Here is a 14,329-nt window from a genome sequence, read left to right on the forward strand (position 1 = left end):
AGCTTGGGGAGGGCAGAGGATGATGAGGGATGTGGCTCCAAAGCCCAGCTCTGGGGCTAGTGGCTTCTTTAAGGTGTGCGGCCTGGGGGAGAGGCTGTAATGCAGTTTTCCCCCTGACTCCAGGCACATCCTGGGGTACCAGTGAAGGTCCCTTGGGGCAGAGGCGCTGCTGGAAAGGGCAGCCCTCGGAGGCGAAGCCAGGGCTGTGGTGGGTGTTTCTGCTGCAGTCCAGCACTGGGTCTGGGGGAGACAGGCTCCCCCCGCAGGGAGAACAGCTCAGGGGGAGATGATAGGCTCCCCCCCTGGGGAAAACCAGTACTGGGAGGGGTGACAGACTCCCCCAGTAGGGAGAACAAGGTGGGTGAGGGGGGATAATGGACAATTCACCACTGTGGAGCTGCTGTGGTGCAAGCAGAAATTCTGGACTGGCCGCAGGGCGCCGGGGCAGATGCTCTGCCCAGGGCTGTGCAGGAGGGCAGGCTGGCTGGGCACCATGGGCCCTTGCTGACCTCTTTGAAGTCAATGGCAAAACTCCTTCTGGGTCTCTAGGGAGCCTTCTGCCCTGGTTGGGAAAGGGGGGCCAGGTTCCATTCCGCCCCCAAACTGGGCAGCCTTTCCCGGGGCTGGAGCTGCTGCCGGGCCCAGCTCGGGCTGCAGGCCCATGAGTCCGAATTCCCACCTCCGCTGGGAACAGAACAGACAGAGGCAGCCCAGAGGAGCATTTGGTAGGAAAAACTTATTAAGAAAACATCTTAACAAAGCGACACAACTCATGGCCATCACCCCTGAGGCCTGGCCAGGCCCTGTGGGCACCAGGTGAAGCAAAGGACAAGAGAGTCACAGGGGAGCCAAAGGGCAGGGATGGAGCAAAGCCAGCACCCGGCCAGAGGGAGCAGCCAGCAGCCCTGGGGGAAGCGGGACCCCCAGATCTCAGACCAAAGGGGGAGCCCCGCCTCCGTCCCCCCACGGGACTCGCTCCCCCGCGCCCTTCCGGCCCATCCCCTGGGGGGTAGCGCAGAGTTTCTCCGCATCTGGAAGTGCCCCGCGGCGGCAGCAGGAAATCAGGGGGAACCCGCCGCTCCCGGCCCCGCTAGACTCACCCAGGCGTCCGGGCTCCAGGGCTCGCTGGCGCGCTCTCCCTCTGCGGCAGTCGGAGCTGGAGGGGAAGGGGCCGCCGGGGAGCCGTGCGCGGACCCGGAGCTGATACTTTCACCTTCCCAACGGGCCCCTCCCAGCCCAGCGCCCCGGGGCCACCCCCACCCGCCGGCGGACGAAGCGGTTAAATTCCCCGCGCCGGGCAGACGCGTAGGAAGCCGGATCCGGGCAGGCCGGTCCCGGAGACAAGCGGGGCTTTTCCCTCCCGCCGCAGGCAGGGGTCCCCGGGCCAGCTCCGTGGGGAGCCGTCCAGGGCCCCGCTCCTCCCCCTGCTGCCGGGGCCCGCTCGCCCGGCCCGGCCCGGCCCGGCCCGGCCCCGCCCGGGGAGCCGAGGGGAGGAGGCAGTCAGCTGCTGTCCCTTTAACAGGCGCTGGCGCGGAGCGGAGTTCAGGCCGGGGTCAGGGGGAGTTCGCAGCCCGGGCTTTACCTTTGCGCCGAGCCGTGCGCCGGCGGCACATGCTGCGCCCCGGAGCGGCCGCCGGGCCTGGCACGCAGGGCGCAGCGACCGCCGAGGGAGGCAGCGCCTTGGCAGCAGAGTCCGGAGAGCTGGCATGGGCCGGAGGCGCCGGCTGGCGGCGGGGAGCGCACGGCGGGGACCCAGGGGCTGAGGCTGCTGCTGCGGGGATATGAGAGTCCGCAGAGACCTCGGCTGGCTGGCGGAAGCGACGGAGCCCCCAGGTACGGCGGGACAGGACAGGACGGGGCGGGAGGGCGCCTGTGCCAGGGGCTTCTGCCCGCGCCCCTGGGAGCAGGGCGGGCTCCCAACGCCGGGCGGCCGCACACCTGGCCGGGGCGCCCCCCAGCCATCCTGTAATACAGCACAGAACCGGGGAAGGGGCTGCGCGGGGGCACGGCTGGGTCCCTCCCGGGACGCGAACGCAGAAAGCCGGGCAGGCGGCGCCCTGGGGGGTTGAGCCGCAGCCCGAGGCAGCGGGCGCTTTGCAGGACGGCGAGCGCAGCCTTGGGGCCGGGGCCGCTCGCGGGCGCCAGGCTCAGAGACCAGAGGAGGAAGGGGTCGGTCTCTGCCGGAGGGCGGGTGGCAGAACGGCCGGAGCTGCTGGACCTCCGGTGCGGGGGGCGCTCCCACCCCCACGGCTTGAAGTGGCTCCATCATACCCAGGGTTAGCGTTTGGTTCCTGGCTCTCAGCAGCCGCGCTAGACAGGCTGTTCCAGCGCCCTGCAGGGGCCGCAGCCGGATCCCGGGATGGGAGATGAGGGCCAGGACCCGGGGAGCCAGCGCTAGGCCCCCTGCGTGTCTCTGCCCCCAGAGCCGGCAGGGGCTCCCAGGGGTCCTCGCCCCAGGTGGGCGCCAGGCCCTGCCCTCGGTGCTCGCGGCTCCCAGGCAATCCCACGGACGGGAGTCCCGCTGGCGACTCCAACTCGGCTGGGTCTTCCCCAGGCGGGGCTGCAGGAAGGGACCGATCCCCGCGGGCAGAGTGCGGGTCCCGCCGGGGCTGAGTCGGGCCGGGGCTTCCTGCGGGCGGGGACTCGCCCCGAGGCAGGTCTCTCTCGTCCAGCCCCTTTTCCTCGCCCCCAGGCCCCGCTCCCGCCCCAGAGACAGAGGTGCTGGAACTAGGGCTGCTGGGGCAGCGGTTTCCATCCTGCTCAGGGTATAATGGCTCTCAGCGCCCCGTTCAACGTTGTTCCGGCGCCTCTGCCCAAAGATGCTGTAAAATGGCGAAGTTTGGCTGTCCCGGCGGGTCCCGGCTCCAGCCCGGCCCTTCCCCGCCCTCGGGCTCGCACTGCCCGAGTCCAGTTGGCCCTGGCGCACCCACAGCTCCGCCGCCTCGCTCTCCCCGCCACAGCAGCTGCGCCAGCGGGGGCCCAGCTCGCTGCGGCCCGGGCCCGGCCCAGCCCGGGTGTAGGGCTCCGGCCATCCCGCTCCCAGGCCAGCAGCGCCTTCCTCTGGCTCTCCGGAGTGCCCCCCGCGCAGCGCGGCCTGTCCCGGCCTGGGCCCGGGGAAAGGGGCCTCGCTCCCCTGGGGGCCGCCTGTTCTCCCCAGCAAGCCAGCCCGAGCTGGGGCGCTTCGGGGAAGCCCGACCCGGCTCCTTCGCTGGGTTTTGGGCCTCCTGGTGCCAAAATCGCCGCTGGCGGCTCGAATTGGGGCGCACCAGGGAGGCGGGAGAAAGCGGGGCAGGAAGGCGAGGGGCTCCTGACCCCCCTCCCCAGCACCCCTGGCCCACGGGGCTAGCCCTGGAGGCCGGGCCCCGCTCGTCGGGTTTGGGGTCAGAACTGGAGCGGCTCTTCGCCCGGGCTGCGGGCGGGCGGGCGGGCGGGCGCTGGGAAGGGGCCGCTCCAGGTCAGCGGGTGCGTGTAAGGCAGGAAGGGGGCAGAGGGGGGCCGGCCGGGGAGCGGCAGGTGGCCTGGCCCCTCCGCCCCCCGCTCAGGTGGGGCTGGGGCTCGCAGGCGGCGCTGGCAGCGGCGGGAGTGATGTCACCTTCCCCCAGCGCCTGCAGGGGCTTCCCCCCTCCCCCGCCCGGCCGCGCAGAGAAGCCCCGATATAAGGGGTGGCACAAGGCAGCGCAGCAGCCAGTGCGCAGACGAGGCGGCGCAGCCCCGGCTCCCCGGCAGGACTCGCCCTCTCCTCCCCAGGTAGCGGCTGGGCCCGGGCCGCTCAGCAGCCCGGGGCTGGGGCTTCCCCTTCCCGCTGCGGCCGGAGGCGCGGCGCCCTCGCCCCGTCGAAGTGGCGCAGCTCCGGGCGCGCAACTGCCCCGGCCGCAGCCCAAAGCCGAGACCCCCCAGCGCAGCAGCCGGCGGGGGCCCGCCAAGGGCGCGTCGGGCCGGGCGCTAGCAGGGGCGGCCGGCGGGGGGCCTGGCGCTGGGAGCCGGCCCCTCGCTGGGCCCTGGGGGCACGGGGCGCGTGGGGCCCGCGCTCCCCGCTGCCCGGCTCGGGGCTCCCCCGGGGGGCTGCGAAGCGGGCGCTGCGCGCCGGGGTGGGGGCGGCAGGTCGGACGGCGGCGCCCCGCTCCCTCCCCGGCAGCGCCCGCCGCAGCATTCCTCAGCCCTTGCGCAGCGGGCAGCGGGGCGGGGATGTTTTGCCTCCATTAGGCCGCGGCTGCGCTGCGCCGGGCGGGCCGGGCCGGCCGCCAGCCCCTCACCGTGTGTCTCTTGCAGGTGGCGGGGGCAGCCCCGCGCTGGAGGCCATGGAGGTGCCGAGCCACTCGAGGCAGCTGCTCCTGCAGCTCAACACGCAGCGGGCCAAGGGCTTCCTGTGCGACGTGATCATCGTGGTGCAGAACGCGCTGTTCCGGGCGCACAAGAACATCCTGGCGGCCAGCAGCGTCTACCTGAAGTCGCTGGTGGTGCACGACAACCTGCTCAACCTGGACCACGAGATGGTGAGCCCGGGCGTCTTCCGCCTGGTGCTGGACTTCATCTACACCGGCCGGCTGGGCGAGTGCGAGCCGGGCGAGCCGGGCCTGGGGGCCGTGCTGGCGGCCGCTAGCTACCTGCAGGTGCCGGCCCTGGTGGCTCTGTGCAAGAAGAAGCTGAAGCGGTCTGGCAAGTACTGTCACCTGCGAGGCAGCTACAGCCCCTACAGCAAGGTGGCCAGGGGGCTGCGGGCCGCCCCTGTCATCCAGGCCTGCTACGCGGGTGCCCCCCGGCCTGTGGACGTGCAGCCTGGCGAGCCCCTCAACCCGCTCAGCACCCAGTGTGGGGAGCTCTATGCCTCCACCGCCCAGGGCCCCGCCCTGCACCAGCCGGGCCTGTGCCCACCCGAGAGGCACTGCTCTCCGCCCTGCGGCCTGGACCTCTCCAAAAAGAGCCCCACCAGCCCTTCCTCCCAGCTGCTGCCCACAGACAGACTCCACCCCGGGGACAGCAGGGAGCCCTTGCTGGCCCCCGGGCACGACAGCCCGCCGGGCAGCGCTTCTCTGCTGGCCAGCCACGGCTCCGCCTACAAAGACCCCCCCCAGGTGGGCGAAGGCGTGATCCACCCCGCAGAGCGCTTCCGTGGCAGCCCGCCCTGTGTCGAGCCCCCTGCCCGGGCCGAGGGCCACGACTTCCTGTACCGCTGGATGAAGCACGAGCGAATGGGCAGCTACCTGGAGGAGTGTGAGGCGGAGAAGGAGCCTGAGCGGGAGGAGAAGGCCGAGTCGCCCCTGCAGTCCCGCTACCCCAGCATCGAGAGCAACGAGCTGGAGAACGACAACAGCACCAGCGAGGACACGGGCAGCAGCGAGGGCCCATCTCCCGGGGGCACCCTGGGCCCCTACTGCAACCACCTGGCCTACGAGCCCGAGAGCCTGGGGGACAACCTGTACGTGTGCATCCCCTGCGGCAAGGGCTTCCCCAGCTCGGAGCAGCTCAACGCCCACGTGGAGGCCCACACCGAGGAGGAGCTGTACCACAAGGCGGCCTCGGAGCAGGCCGGCCCCTTCCTGGACAAGGGCGGCCAGAGCCTGGGCGACATCATCCGGCCCTACCGCTGCTCCTCCTGCGACAAGGCCTACAAGGACCCGGCCACGCTGCGGCAGCACGAGAAGACGCACTGGCTCACGCGGCCCTACCCCTGCACCATCTGCGGCAAGAAGTTCACGCAGCGCGGCACCATGACCCGGCACATGCGCAGCCACCTGGGCCTCAAGCCCTTCGCCTGCGACGCCTGCGGCATGCGCTTCACCCGGCAGTACCGGCTCACCGAGCACATGCGCATCCACTCGGGCGAGAAGCCCTACGAGTGCCAGGTCTGCGGCGGCAAGTTCGCCCAGCAGCGCAACCTCATCAGCCACATGAAGATGCACGCGGCCGGGCCCGACGGCAAGTCCAAGCTGGACTTCCCCGAGAGCGTCTTCGCCATGGCACGGCTCACGGCCGACCAGCTGGGCCTCAAGCAGGAGAAGGCGGCGGAGCTGCTCTCGCACACCTCGCACTTCCTCAGCGACCCCAAGGGCCTGGAGAGCCTGTACCCGCTGGCCCGATTCACCGCCGAGCACCTGGGGCTGAGCCAGGAGAAGGCGGCCGAGATGCTGGGTCCAGGCCCCCTGCTGCACAGTGACCGGACCATAGAGCGCTATTCGCCCACCTAATGGGGCGGCCCAAGACCCACGGCAGCTAGAGCCAAAGAGGCCATGTGGCCACAGAGTCTCCCAGAGCCCGTGGTTCCCTCCCCAGATGGACTCTCAGTAGCATTTGGGGAGTGGGAACTTTTCCCTGAAAATGTGCAGTGATGGAGATCTTCTGCCTCGCCCCGCCTCATGGGGACAGACCAGACCCACCAAAGAGCGGGGGGAGGCAAAGCCTCACGCAGAGGGTCCCCCACGAGTGGCGCTGGGGGGAACATGCTGCAGGGTTGGGGCTGTGTTTACAGCTGGGCGATGGCTTGGTGCAAAGAGTGGGGTGATGGGGTGGGATAGTGATCAACCCTACTTACTGGCCCACAACATCCATCCCTTCCTGCGTCCTGTGGTAGCTGCTCCCTGGAGGGCTGCCAGGAGCAGTGCCCAGATACGACGCAGCCGGTACCGTGCCCCTGCCTTACCTGGACAGCCACCAAGTGCCCAGCAGCGCCTGGTGCCTCCCTGCACAAGGACTTTTCCATTAAGGAAAATGTGAACCTGCCTCCTACCTCAGGAGCCAGTCGCTTCCCCCGCTGGGACGGGGCCATGGCTGTCCCCCCACACCCTCCTTGCTGCAGACGGGCCCAGTACGAGCACAATAACCCAGCTCTGTGCCCACTGCATAAATCTTCCTGGCCTGCGCCTGCCCCCAGTCCTAGGGTGCCTCTGCTCAGGTCCCCTTGGAGCCCAGCTTCCCAGTGGGGCCAGGCCTGGAGGAGTCAGGGGCTCTGTGAGGGACACAGACATTTGCTGCAGCTCCACTTTGTGCCTCAGTGAACAGTGGCTTCCGCAGCTGCCTTCAGCTGGGACCCCCCGGCTTTGCTCACCAGCCTGAACTCTGGCTCGAGATGCAAAGGCACACGGGCCCCTCAATCATCCAGGGCTGGCCCACTGGGCAGGGTCAGTGCCTGCTGCAGGAAAGGGAGCCTGTCTGGGGGCGGGGTTCAGGAAAGGATCTTACCCAGAGTGGCTTTGTCCCAGCAGCTGGGCGCTGCCCTCCTTGTGGAGCAGTGGCATTTCAGCGGGAGCTGCCCGTGAGTGCAGCTTTGTCAAGTGGCTGGATCCCAGCTGGGTGGAATGGGAGCAGCCGAAGGGTTTGATCTTCCAAGGCCTCCGCAGGCATCTCTACGCTCTGGCCCCGCAAACCCTGCCCAGAGCCTGGGCCTGGCATGTGCCTCTTGCTGCAGAGCCCTGGTGGCTGGGGCAGCTCTTCTCCCAGCTCTGACTGTAGCGGGGCCTGGCTGGGGGATGGGGTGGGAGAATGACCCATCTCCCCCACCCACCTCTGAGCCCTCCTAGCCCAAAGCTCCTGCTGCTGGGCCTGGGCCCCAACTAGCTGAGCAGAAACCAAAGCAACCACCGGAGGAGGAGGAGGAGGAGACCCAGTCCCTGCACCCTCGCTGTACTCAGGGATGTCCCAGTGTCCTGCCTGACCCTGGCGAGGCCCAGCTGCCTCAGAGGAGAATTCCTGCCCTGGGCGATTCCAGAGTCGTCCCCCCCCAACCCCCTTTCCCCGGGCGCATGGATCTGGGGCCCGGCTGTCCATAGACTGAGCCCCTGGGATGCATCCCTCCCCACCCCCACCCCAGTCTCTACTCTCTGGGATCACAGGTGGGAACCATGATGCTGGGGGTGTGAATGCTGCTGTTTCTCTGGGGGTCTCTGCTAGGAGGTGGGCTGGAAGCATGAGGCCATGGGAGTAGTTTGTTAAAACCCTGCTTGGGCTTTCCCAGGGGTGGGCTCCTCTCCTCCCTTACTAGGCTGCAGGGGGAGAGCTGCCCCCTCCCAGGGCTGGTGCCCAGAGCATGCAGGCAGGGGAGTGATGCCAGGCTGTCAGTGTGGGGCAGGGGGCCAGGCTGCTCTCCCCTCACTGTGCTCCTTGTACCAAAGGGCTGTGTCCCTGGGAAGATGCCCCAACTCATCCCCCAGCAGCTCTGGTGGGAGGCCCCCTCTCCTCTGCTCCCTGGAGGCTCAGTCCTGGACCAGGAGCTTGTGACAAAGACAAAATGGCTCCGTCTCCTGCCTTGCTGGGCACCCCTGGGCAGCAGGGCTCTGCCATGCCCAGGCCAGGGTGGGGCTGAGAGCTTTATGCTGAAGCCCATGGTGGGCAGTGCAGGGGCCAATGACACGGGGTGGTGGTGGGGGAGCGGTTAGGTCTCTGCCCTGCTGGCCAGTGGAGACAGGTGTTGCAGGGCTGCATGCAGGCGCCTCCCCCCGGCCCCCATGATAGCACCCTGAGCTTGACCCTCGGGCCAGGCCAGCTGCACTGAGGAGGCAGATCCTCCCCGCACTCCTGGGTTAATGGGGCACAAGATCCAGGTGCTGCCAAGCCCGGAGCCCTGCCTGGGGCCTTCCTTGCTCTGTCCAGGCAGAGCCACCAAAGCCGTAGGGGCTAGGGAGAGCCCTGCCGTGAGTGACCCAGGCCTGGGTCCCATCCCACCCCCGGGTCCCATCCCACTCCCGTCTGGCCTGCAGGATAATGTGAAGCTCTTTTCCCTGCCTTTGTCTTTTCTCCTTTGCACACGAGGCCGAGGGGGCCGCCCCACGGTGACTGCTCCTGGCCTCCAACCAACTGTGCCTTTAGCCTGACCGGCTGCTCCTCCAAGGGGGCTTGGGTGCAAATGCTCCCAGTGCCAAATGTCCGTGCCCCCAGCTCAGGGGCCTCTGGCTGGCAGTGACTCAGGGCACCGACCCTGCCTCCCCTTTCCAGCTGCGCAGGAATTTGGGCACCAAACGGGCTCCCCAGGCAACTACGGGCTTGGCTAGGGCCAGGAATCCCAGGCCAGAGCCCGACACGGGCTGCCCTTAGCCTTGCAGCCATCAGGGACAACGCTGCAGAAGCTGCGACCAAAACGCAGAGGGAGGGGGCGTATCCAGTGCGTGGATCCAGGTCTCCCTGCCCCCTCCCGGTTTGTATATTCTTCTGATTTGTACACGGGCATTTTGTCCCGTCCTTTTCTATACTCAAAACCAAATGAGCAATAAAGTGACATTAAACCTGAGGTCCCGGCTCCTTCTTTTGGTCTGGATGGGCCCAGCCTCTGCCCTGGCAAACTCCGCTCCTTAGGGTCAGACATGGGAGTGGGCAGTCAGGTACTAGCCCAGCTTGGGGAGGGCAGAGGATGATGAGGGATGTGGCTCCAAAGCCCAGCTCTGGGGCTAGTGGCTTCTTTAAGGTGTGCGGCCTGGGGGAGAGGCTGTAATGCAGTTTTCCCCCTGACTCCAGGCACATCCTGGGGTACCAGTGAGGGTCCCTTGGGGCAGAGGTGCTGCTGGAAAGGGCAGCCCTCGGAGGCGAAGCCAGGGCTGTGGTGGGTGTTTCTGCTGCAGTCCAGCACTGGGTCTGGGGGAGACAGGCTCCCCCCGCAGGGAGAACAGCTCAGGGGGGGATGATAGGCTCCCCCCCTGGGGAAAACCAGTACTGGGAGGGGTGACAGACTCCCCCAGTAGGGAGAACAAGGTGGGTGAGGGGGGATAATGGACAATTCACCACTGTGGAGCTGCTGTGGTGCAAGCAGAAATTCTGGACTGGCCGCAGGGCGCCGGGGCAGATGCTCTGCCCAGGGCTCTGCAGGAGGGCAGGCTGGCTGGGCACCATGGGCCCTTGCTGACCTCTTTGAAGTCAATGGCAAAACTCCTTCTGGGTCTCTAGGGAGCCTTCTGCCCTGGTTGGGAAAGGGGGGCCAGGTTCCATTCCGCCCCCAAACTCGGTAGCCTTTCCCGGGGCTGGAGCTGCTGCCGGGCCCAGCTCGGGCTGCAGGCCCATGAGTCCGAATTCCCACCTCCGCTGGGAACAGAACAGACAGAGGCAGCCCAGAGGAGCATTTGGTAGGAAAAACTTATTAAGAAAACATCTCAACAAAGCGACACAACTCATGGCCATCACCCCTGAGGCCTGGCCAGGCCCTGTGGGCACCAGGTGAAGCAAAGGACAAGAGAGTCACAGGGGAGCCAAAGGGCAGGGATGGAGCAAAGCCAGCACCTGGCCAGAGGGAGCAGCCAGCAGCCCTGGGGGAAGCAGGAGCTCCCTCCGAACTGTCATTAGCGTGTCCTTGCATCAGGCTGCTCATTCACATGCCCACAGTGGATCATGCTGCCAGCACTCAACCCAGTCATGTCCCAGAGCAGTTCCTGCAGTCCGGGGTCACATCTCTGAGATGCAGCAGTGGGTGCCAGCAGTGACCAGGGGAGATGATGGGGGCAAGTCCTTCCATCAATGGGGTGCAGGGGAGGGCACGGCGTGTCCGGGCTGGAGCTGACTGTCCCTTTCACTGAAAAGCTTTCCCGGGCTGTCGGCTGGCCAGTTCTCTCCTGACGCTGGCTCAGCAGGGGCTGTTCAATGGCAGAGTTCAGCAGATCGTCAGAACAAACATTTCCAACACAGCTCGGTTTGGGGAAAAGCAAATGGGCAAACGTCGCTTAGAGCGAAGCCCAGCCCGCCCAGCTCCTTGCACAGATCACACCAGCAGCATCCGCAGGCGGCTCCTTGGCTGGGTACGGTGAGTCCTAAGGTCCTGGGCTGGGTGTCCAGAAGCAGACAGCAGTGGTTTTAGCTTGAGTTCCTTTAGCGCCATGCGCTGGCCTGGAGCCCTCCCCGGCAGCTGAAGCGGGGATGGTACCGGCCTTACTGCTCTGCGTGCCAGACCTGCTCTGCAGCCCCACCTCGGTCCACGGGCTCGTCACCCAGCCAGGTGCCCAGGTGCCTCCTTCCGTCACCTAGCCACCCGCGGAGAGAGCTGTGACAGGAAGTCAGGGTCTGTAGTGAGACTGTGAGGCCCTTTGCAAAGCACCTGGCTAGCACTGGTTGGTGAGCACGCAGGACTCAGGCTGCCCCAGCATCTGTAATCTGCACAGCAGGGCTGGGGGCTCAGCCCTGAGCCCCACCTCTGTGCCATACCAAGGTCCCAGGTGAGGCAGCCCCTGGGGAAGGGGTGGATGAGCTGCTGGTGGCGAGAGAACACCCCCCCCCCCCCGGTCTGCCAGTGAAGCAGCTGCCTCCCTCTCTCCTGAGAGAGGCCTGAGAGAGCACTGTCCCCCTCCCCCCCAGGCTGAGCAGCCAGGAGCAGCCTCACTGGCAAAAACCAACAGCTGGCTTCGGTCCTGCTGCCTCCCTCTCCAGCCTCCATCCACTCCTCCCACAGGGCCCTTCGCACCCTGGGCTCCTGCAGAGATGCTGGCCCTGTGTGGGGAAGGCCTGGGAGTACAGCTAAGTCCCTAGAGAGGGCAACATTGCACCTTCCTTAAGGTGCTGGGTACCTGTCTGGCCACAGAGCTCCGGAGGCTGTTCTGCAGAGGCCTGGCCTAGCTGTGGGAGCTTGGAGGTGACTACAGCTTCCTCAGCCTCTGCCCCCTGGGCTGCCCCACTAGGGCTCGGTCTCAGACTAGGAGGGCTGGCTCCATGGAGGAGACAGAGCTCAGCCACAGCTGCGTGGGCCTCTCTGGTCTGCACTTGCCCAGCAGCACCAGAAACCGGCACCAGTGCCAGGTACTGTGGGACCCTTTCCACTCTGGAGAGGATGCTGTCTGACAAGGCTCAATGAGGCAGATGACAGGGCAATGGGGTCAGCTCAAGGGCTCCCCTCCATGCTGAAGGAGCAATTAGGCCGCGCAAAGCTGCCCAAGCAGCAACCATTGGCAGTTCAGTGTCAGGGTCTTAACTGTTGCCCAGCCCAGCTGCTTCTGCCCTCTGGCCACAGGAATAATTCACCTTCTCCTGGGTCCCTCTGGCCCCGTATGACAGCCCCTGGGAAAATGAGCATCCGAGAGCTCCCTCAGGACCCCAAAGCATGGCCTGTTGTGATCTCAGGGTGACTCAATGGAGAGTTTTATTGTAATGTCAAAGCCTTAAGAGCAGGTTACAAGCATGACAAGAGGCAGGGAGTGTGTGGGGCAGGATCTAAGGGTGTGTATCTGGTATGGGGGAGCAGAGCAGGGGGCTCAGGAGGTATATGAGGCAGAGGGTGTGTGGGGCAGGGGGCAGAGCAAGGGGCTCAGGAGGTATATGGGGCAGAGAGTGTGTGGGGCAGGGGGCAGAGCAAGGGGCTCAGGAGGTATATAGGGCAGAAGGTGTGTGGGGCAGAGCAGGGGGCTCAGGAGTAGATGGGGCAGAGGGACAGAAGCAAGCATGGAACAATGCTGCCTGGGTATTTAATGCTTTTCCTTCGCGTGAAAGTAGCACTGGAACCTGAGCAATAGGCCACCCCAAAGCTTGAGGTGATGTTCTCAGAGCAGAACCTGCTGCTCCCGCTGGAGAGGGGACCAGAGCATCTTCAGAAGGGGAAAAGGAGCCAATATACATTACATCCAGCCAGGCTCCGCTGTTGGGAAGTGACGGGGCTGATGTGCTGGCCCAGCTGCAGCAATGGTCAAATCAGGGGCACTAACACGAGCTGCCACAGAAGTGGACAGATGAAGGAATCGAGACAGGCGGAGAGGAGCAGCCAAGGTGTGAGCGAAATGGCCAGAGAGAGCAGGACAGACCCTGACCTCCACATTCACAGTGTCTCAGGGGGCGCAGCCAGGGCTCCAGCAGGAACACAAGCCCCTCTGGAAACTGCTAGCAGGAATTGCCACAATGCCAGGTCCCTCCCCCTTTCCGTAGCCAGTTAACAGACAGGAGGTTCCCATTCCCCAGGCTCTCTGGCCCATTCAGAGCACAAGTCCAAGGAGAACACTGACCTCCAACGGGAGCTCTCTCCAATCAAGGACGCTGACGAGCAAGAGGCTGAGACTGGCAATGGGGCTAGCCCAAAGTTTCCCCCAGGGACCAGTGCCCTCCTGCTCTGCCGCCCCACTCTTCCCAAAGACCATGGCAACCCGCAGAGTCCTAGCCTCCGCATGACCCATCCACAGCAGTGACCTTCCCTTTGCAGCACGGCCATTCGCGGGTGGGTTTGAAGATGTGGAGTTTATTGTTCATTGATGGGTCGGGAGGCAGTGGTGGTGCTGCCTCAGAAGCCATTCTCCCACCAGCAACACGCTGCGTCACTCACGCGGGGACATCTCCTCCTCAGTCACACCTGCTCAGCCCTCCTGGGCCCACTTCAGGAAGGTGGGAATGTCTCGCACGGGCACGTTCCGGGTCAGTGCCTTGACACGCAGGTTCCGATCATCCGTGAGCAGCACCACCTCTCTGAGCAGACGGATTGGATCATCTGAAACAATCAGCAGAGAGGACGAGTGCTTAGGGTAACTCCTGTCCGGAGGGGGGAGATAACCAGGCCCTGCCAGCCACCTGAACTCTGTTGTCAGCAGGTGTGGACCGTGTAGCCACCCGGCTCTGCTCCACCTAATGCTGCCCTCAGCTCCTCCCACAGCTGCCCTGGCCTGCTCTTTACTACTTTCTGCTCGGGCTGCTTCTCCCACTCAACTTGGTTCCTTCCTTCATGCTGCCCCTATGCCTGGCCCAGGGCTTCCTTAAGCCCTGCCAGCTGCAGACACATGCTCTGCCCTGGGCACAGTCCTAGTGGTGCTCTTTGGTATTTGGGGAGCATATTCTACCTGGGGTATGAAGCATTATGTACTGAAGGCAAACAGCAAGGTGTCGCCATGCCTTGCAGGTGCCCTGGACAGGGCATGACCCTTCCTGACACCTGTGGGGTGTGGTTCAGCTGTCCAGCTCATGAGCAGATCATTTCTGATGGAGCCTCGTGACTTCTGCATACTGACCCCTGAAGCCAATCAGAGACAGCCCTAGGGCAAGACACAGAAGGCATGCTGGTCCCTATCCCAGATTAGATCTGACCCCTGTATGTATCCCCCCAGCATGCACATCCGTCCCACACACACCCTGGAGAGGGCCCTGCTCTGCCCCAGGCTGGGGTTGTGTGTAAAGCAGAAAGCACAGAGCAGGCAGGAATACGGCCTTTGATGTACGTTCCAGCAGGACGCTGGTGGTCGTTGTAAGGTCTTTAAAACCAAACCTTATTCTGAGAGCCATTTTGCCTTTGAAGAGCCACAAGCATTAGGGCTTTGCTGGGTTAGACAGAAAGAGCTGAACCCTGAGAAATAACTGAAATGGTCTCGCCCACCAGACAGATGAACTGCCCTGCACACATCATGCTGGACTGGGGCTGTGGGAGCTCTGCTTACATGACCGTGGAGCAGGGGAAGTG

The 14,329-nt window shown here is 65.5% G+C and overlaps 2 protein-coding genes across 6 annotated transcripts in view; one reads left to right on the plus strand and one right to left on the minus strand.

Moving 5' to 3' along the window:
- The first annotated feature begins 1,509 nt into the window (after positions 1-1,509).
- Positions 1,510-9,217, plus strand: LOC311532289 (hypermethylated in cancer 1 protein-like). 2 transcript variants are annotated; one of them, XM_084650615.1, is made up of 2 exons: positions 1,510-1,833; positions 4,270-9,217. In XM_084650615.1, exons 1-2 carry the CDS (start codon positions 1,782-1,784, stop codon positions 6,183-6,185), a joined length of 1,968 nt encoding a protein of 655 aa, XP_084506741.1. In that variant the 5' UTR covers positions 1,510-1,781; the 3' UTR covers positions 6,186-9,217. The 2 variants fall into 2 exon arrangements, with proteins under 2 accessions (XP_084506741.1, XP_084506742.1); XM_084650616.1 differs by lacking the exon at positions 1,510-1,833 and adding an exon at positions 3,691-3,747.
- An 817-nt stretch (positions 9,218-10,034) lies between these two features.
- Positions 10,035-14,329, minus strand: part of SMG6 (SMG6 nonsense mediated mRNA decay factor) — a gene marked incomplete at its 5' end in the record, with an annotated part of 165,735 nt that continues 161,440 nt past the window's right edge. For all 4 annotated transcript variants that reach the window (XM_084651033.1, XM_084651031.1, XM_084651030.1 and 1 more), the window contains one exon: positions 10,035-13,369. In XM_084651033.1, the coding sequence (XP_084507159.1) occupies positions 13,239-13,369 (131 nt within the window). In that variant the 3' untranslated portion in view covers positions 10,035-13,238. The remainder of the gene's footprint in view (positions 13,370-14,329) is intronic.

Source organism: Lepidochelys olivacea, assembly GCF_965140295.1.
Source record: "Lepidochelys olivacea isolate rLepOli2 genome assembly, chromosome: 17".
NCBI lineage: Eukaryota > Metazoa > Chordata > Testudines > Cheloniidae > Lepidochelys > Lepidochelys olivacea.

Bases quoted from the DNA above. Each gene is read 5' to 3' on its own strand.
- LOC311532289 (XM_084650615.1), top strand. From the start codon at position 1,782: ATGAGAGTCCGCAGAGACCTCGGCTGGCTGGCGGAAGCGACGGAGCCC. The intron at 1,834-4,269 runs GTACGGCGGGAC...TGTCTCTTGCAG, and splicing joins GGAAGCGACGGAGCCCCCAG to GTGGCGGGGGCAGCCCCGCG.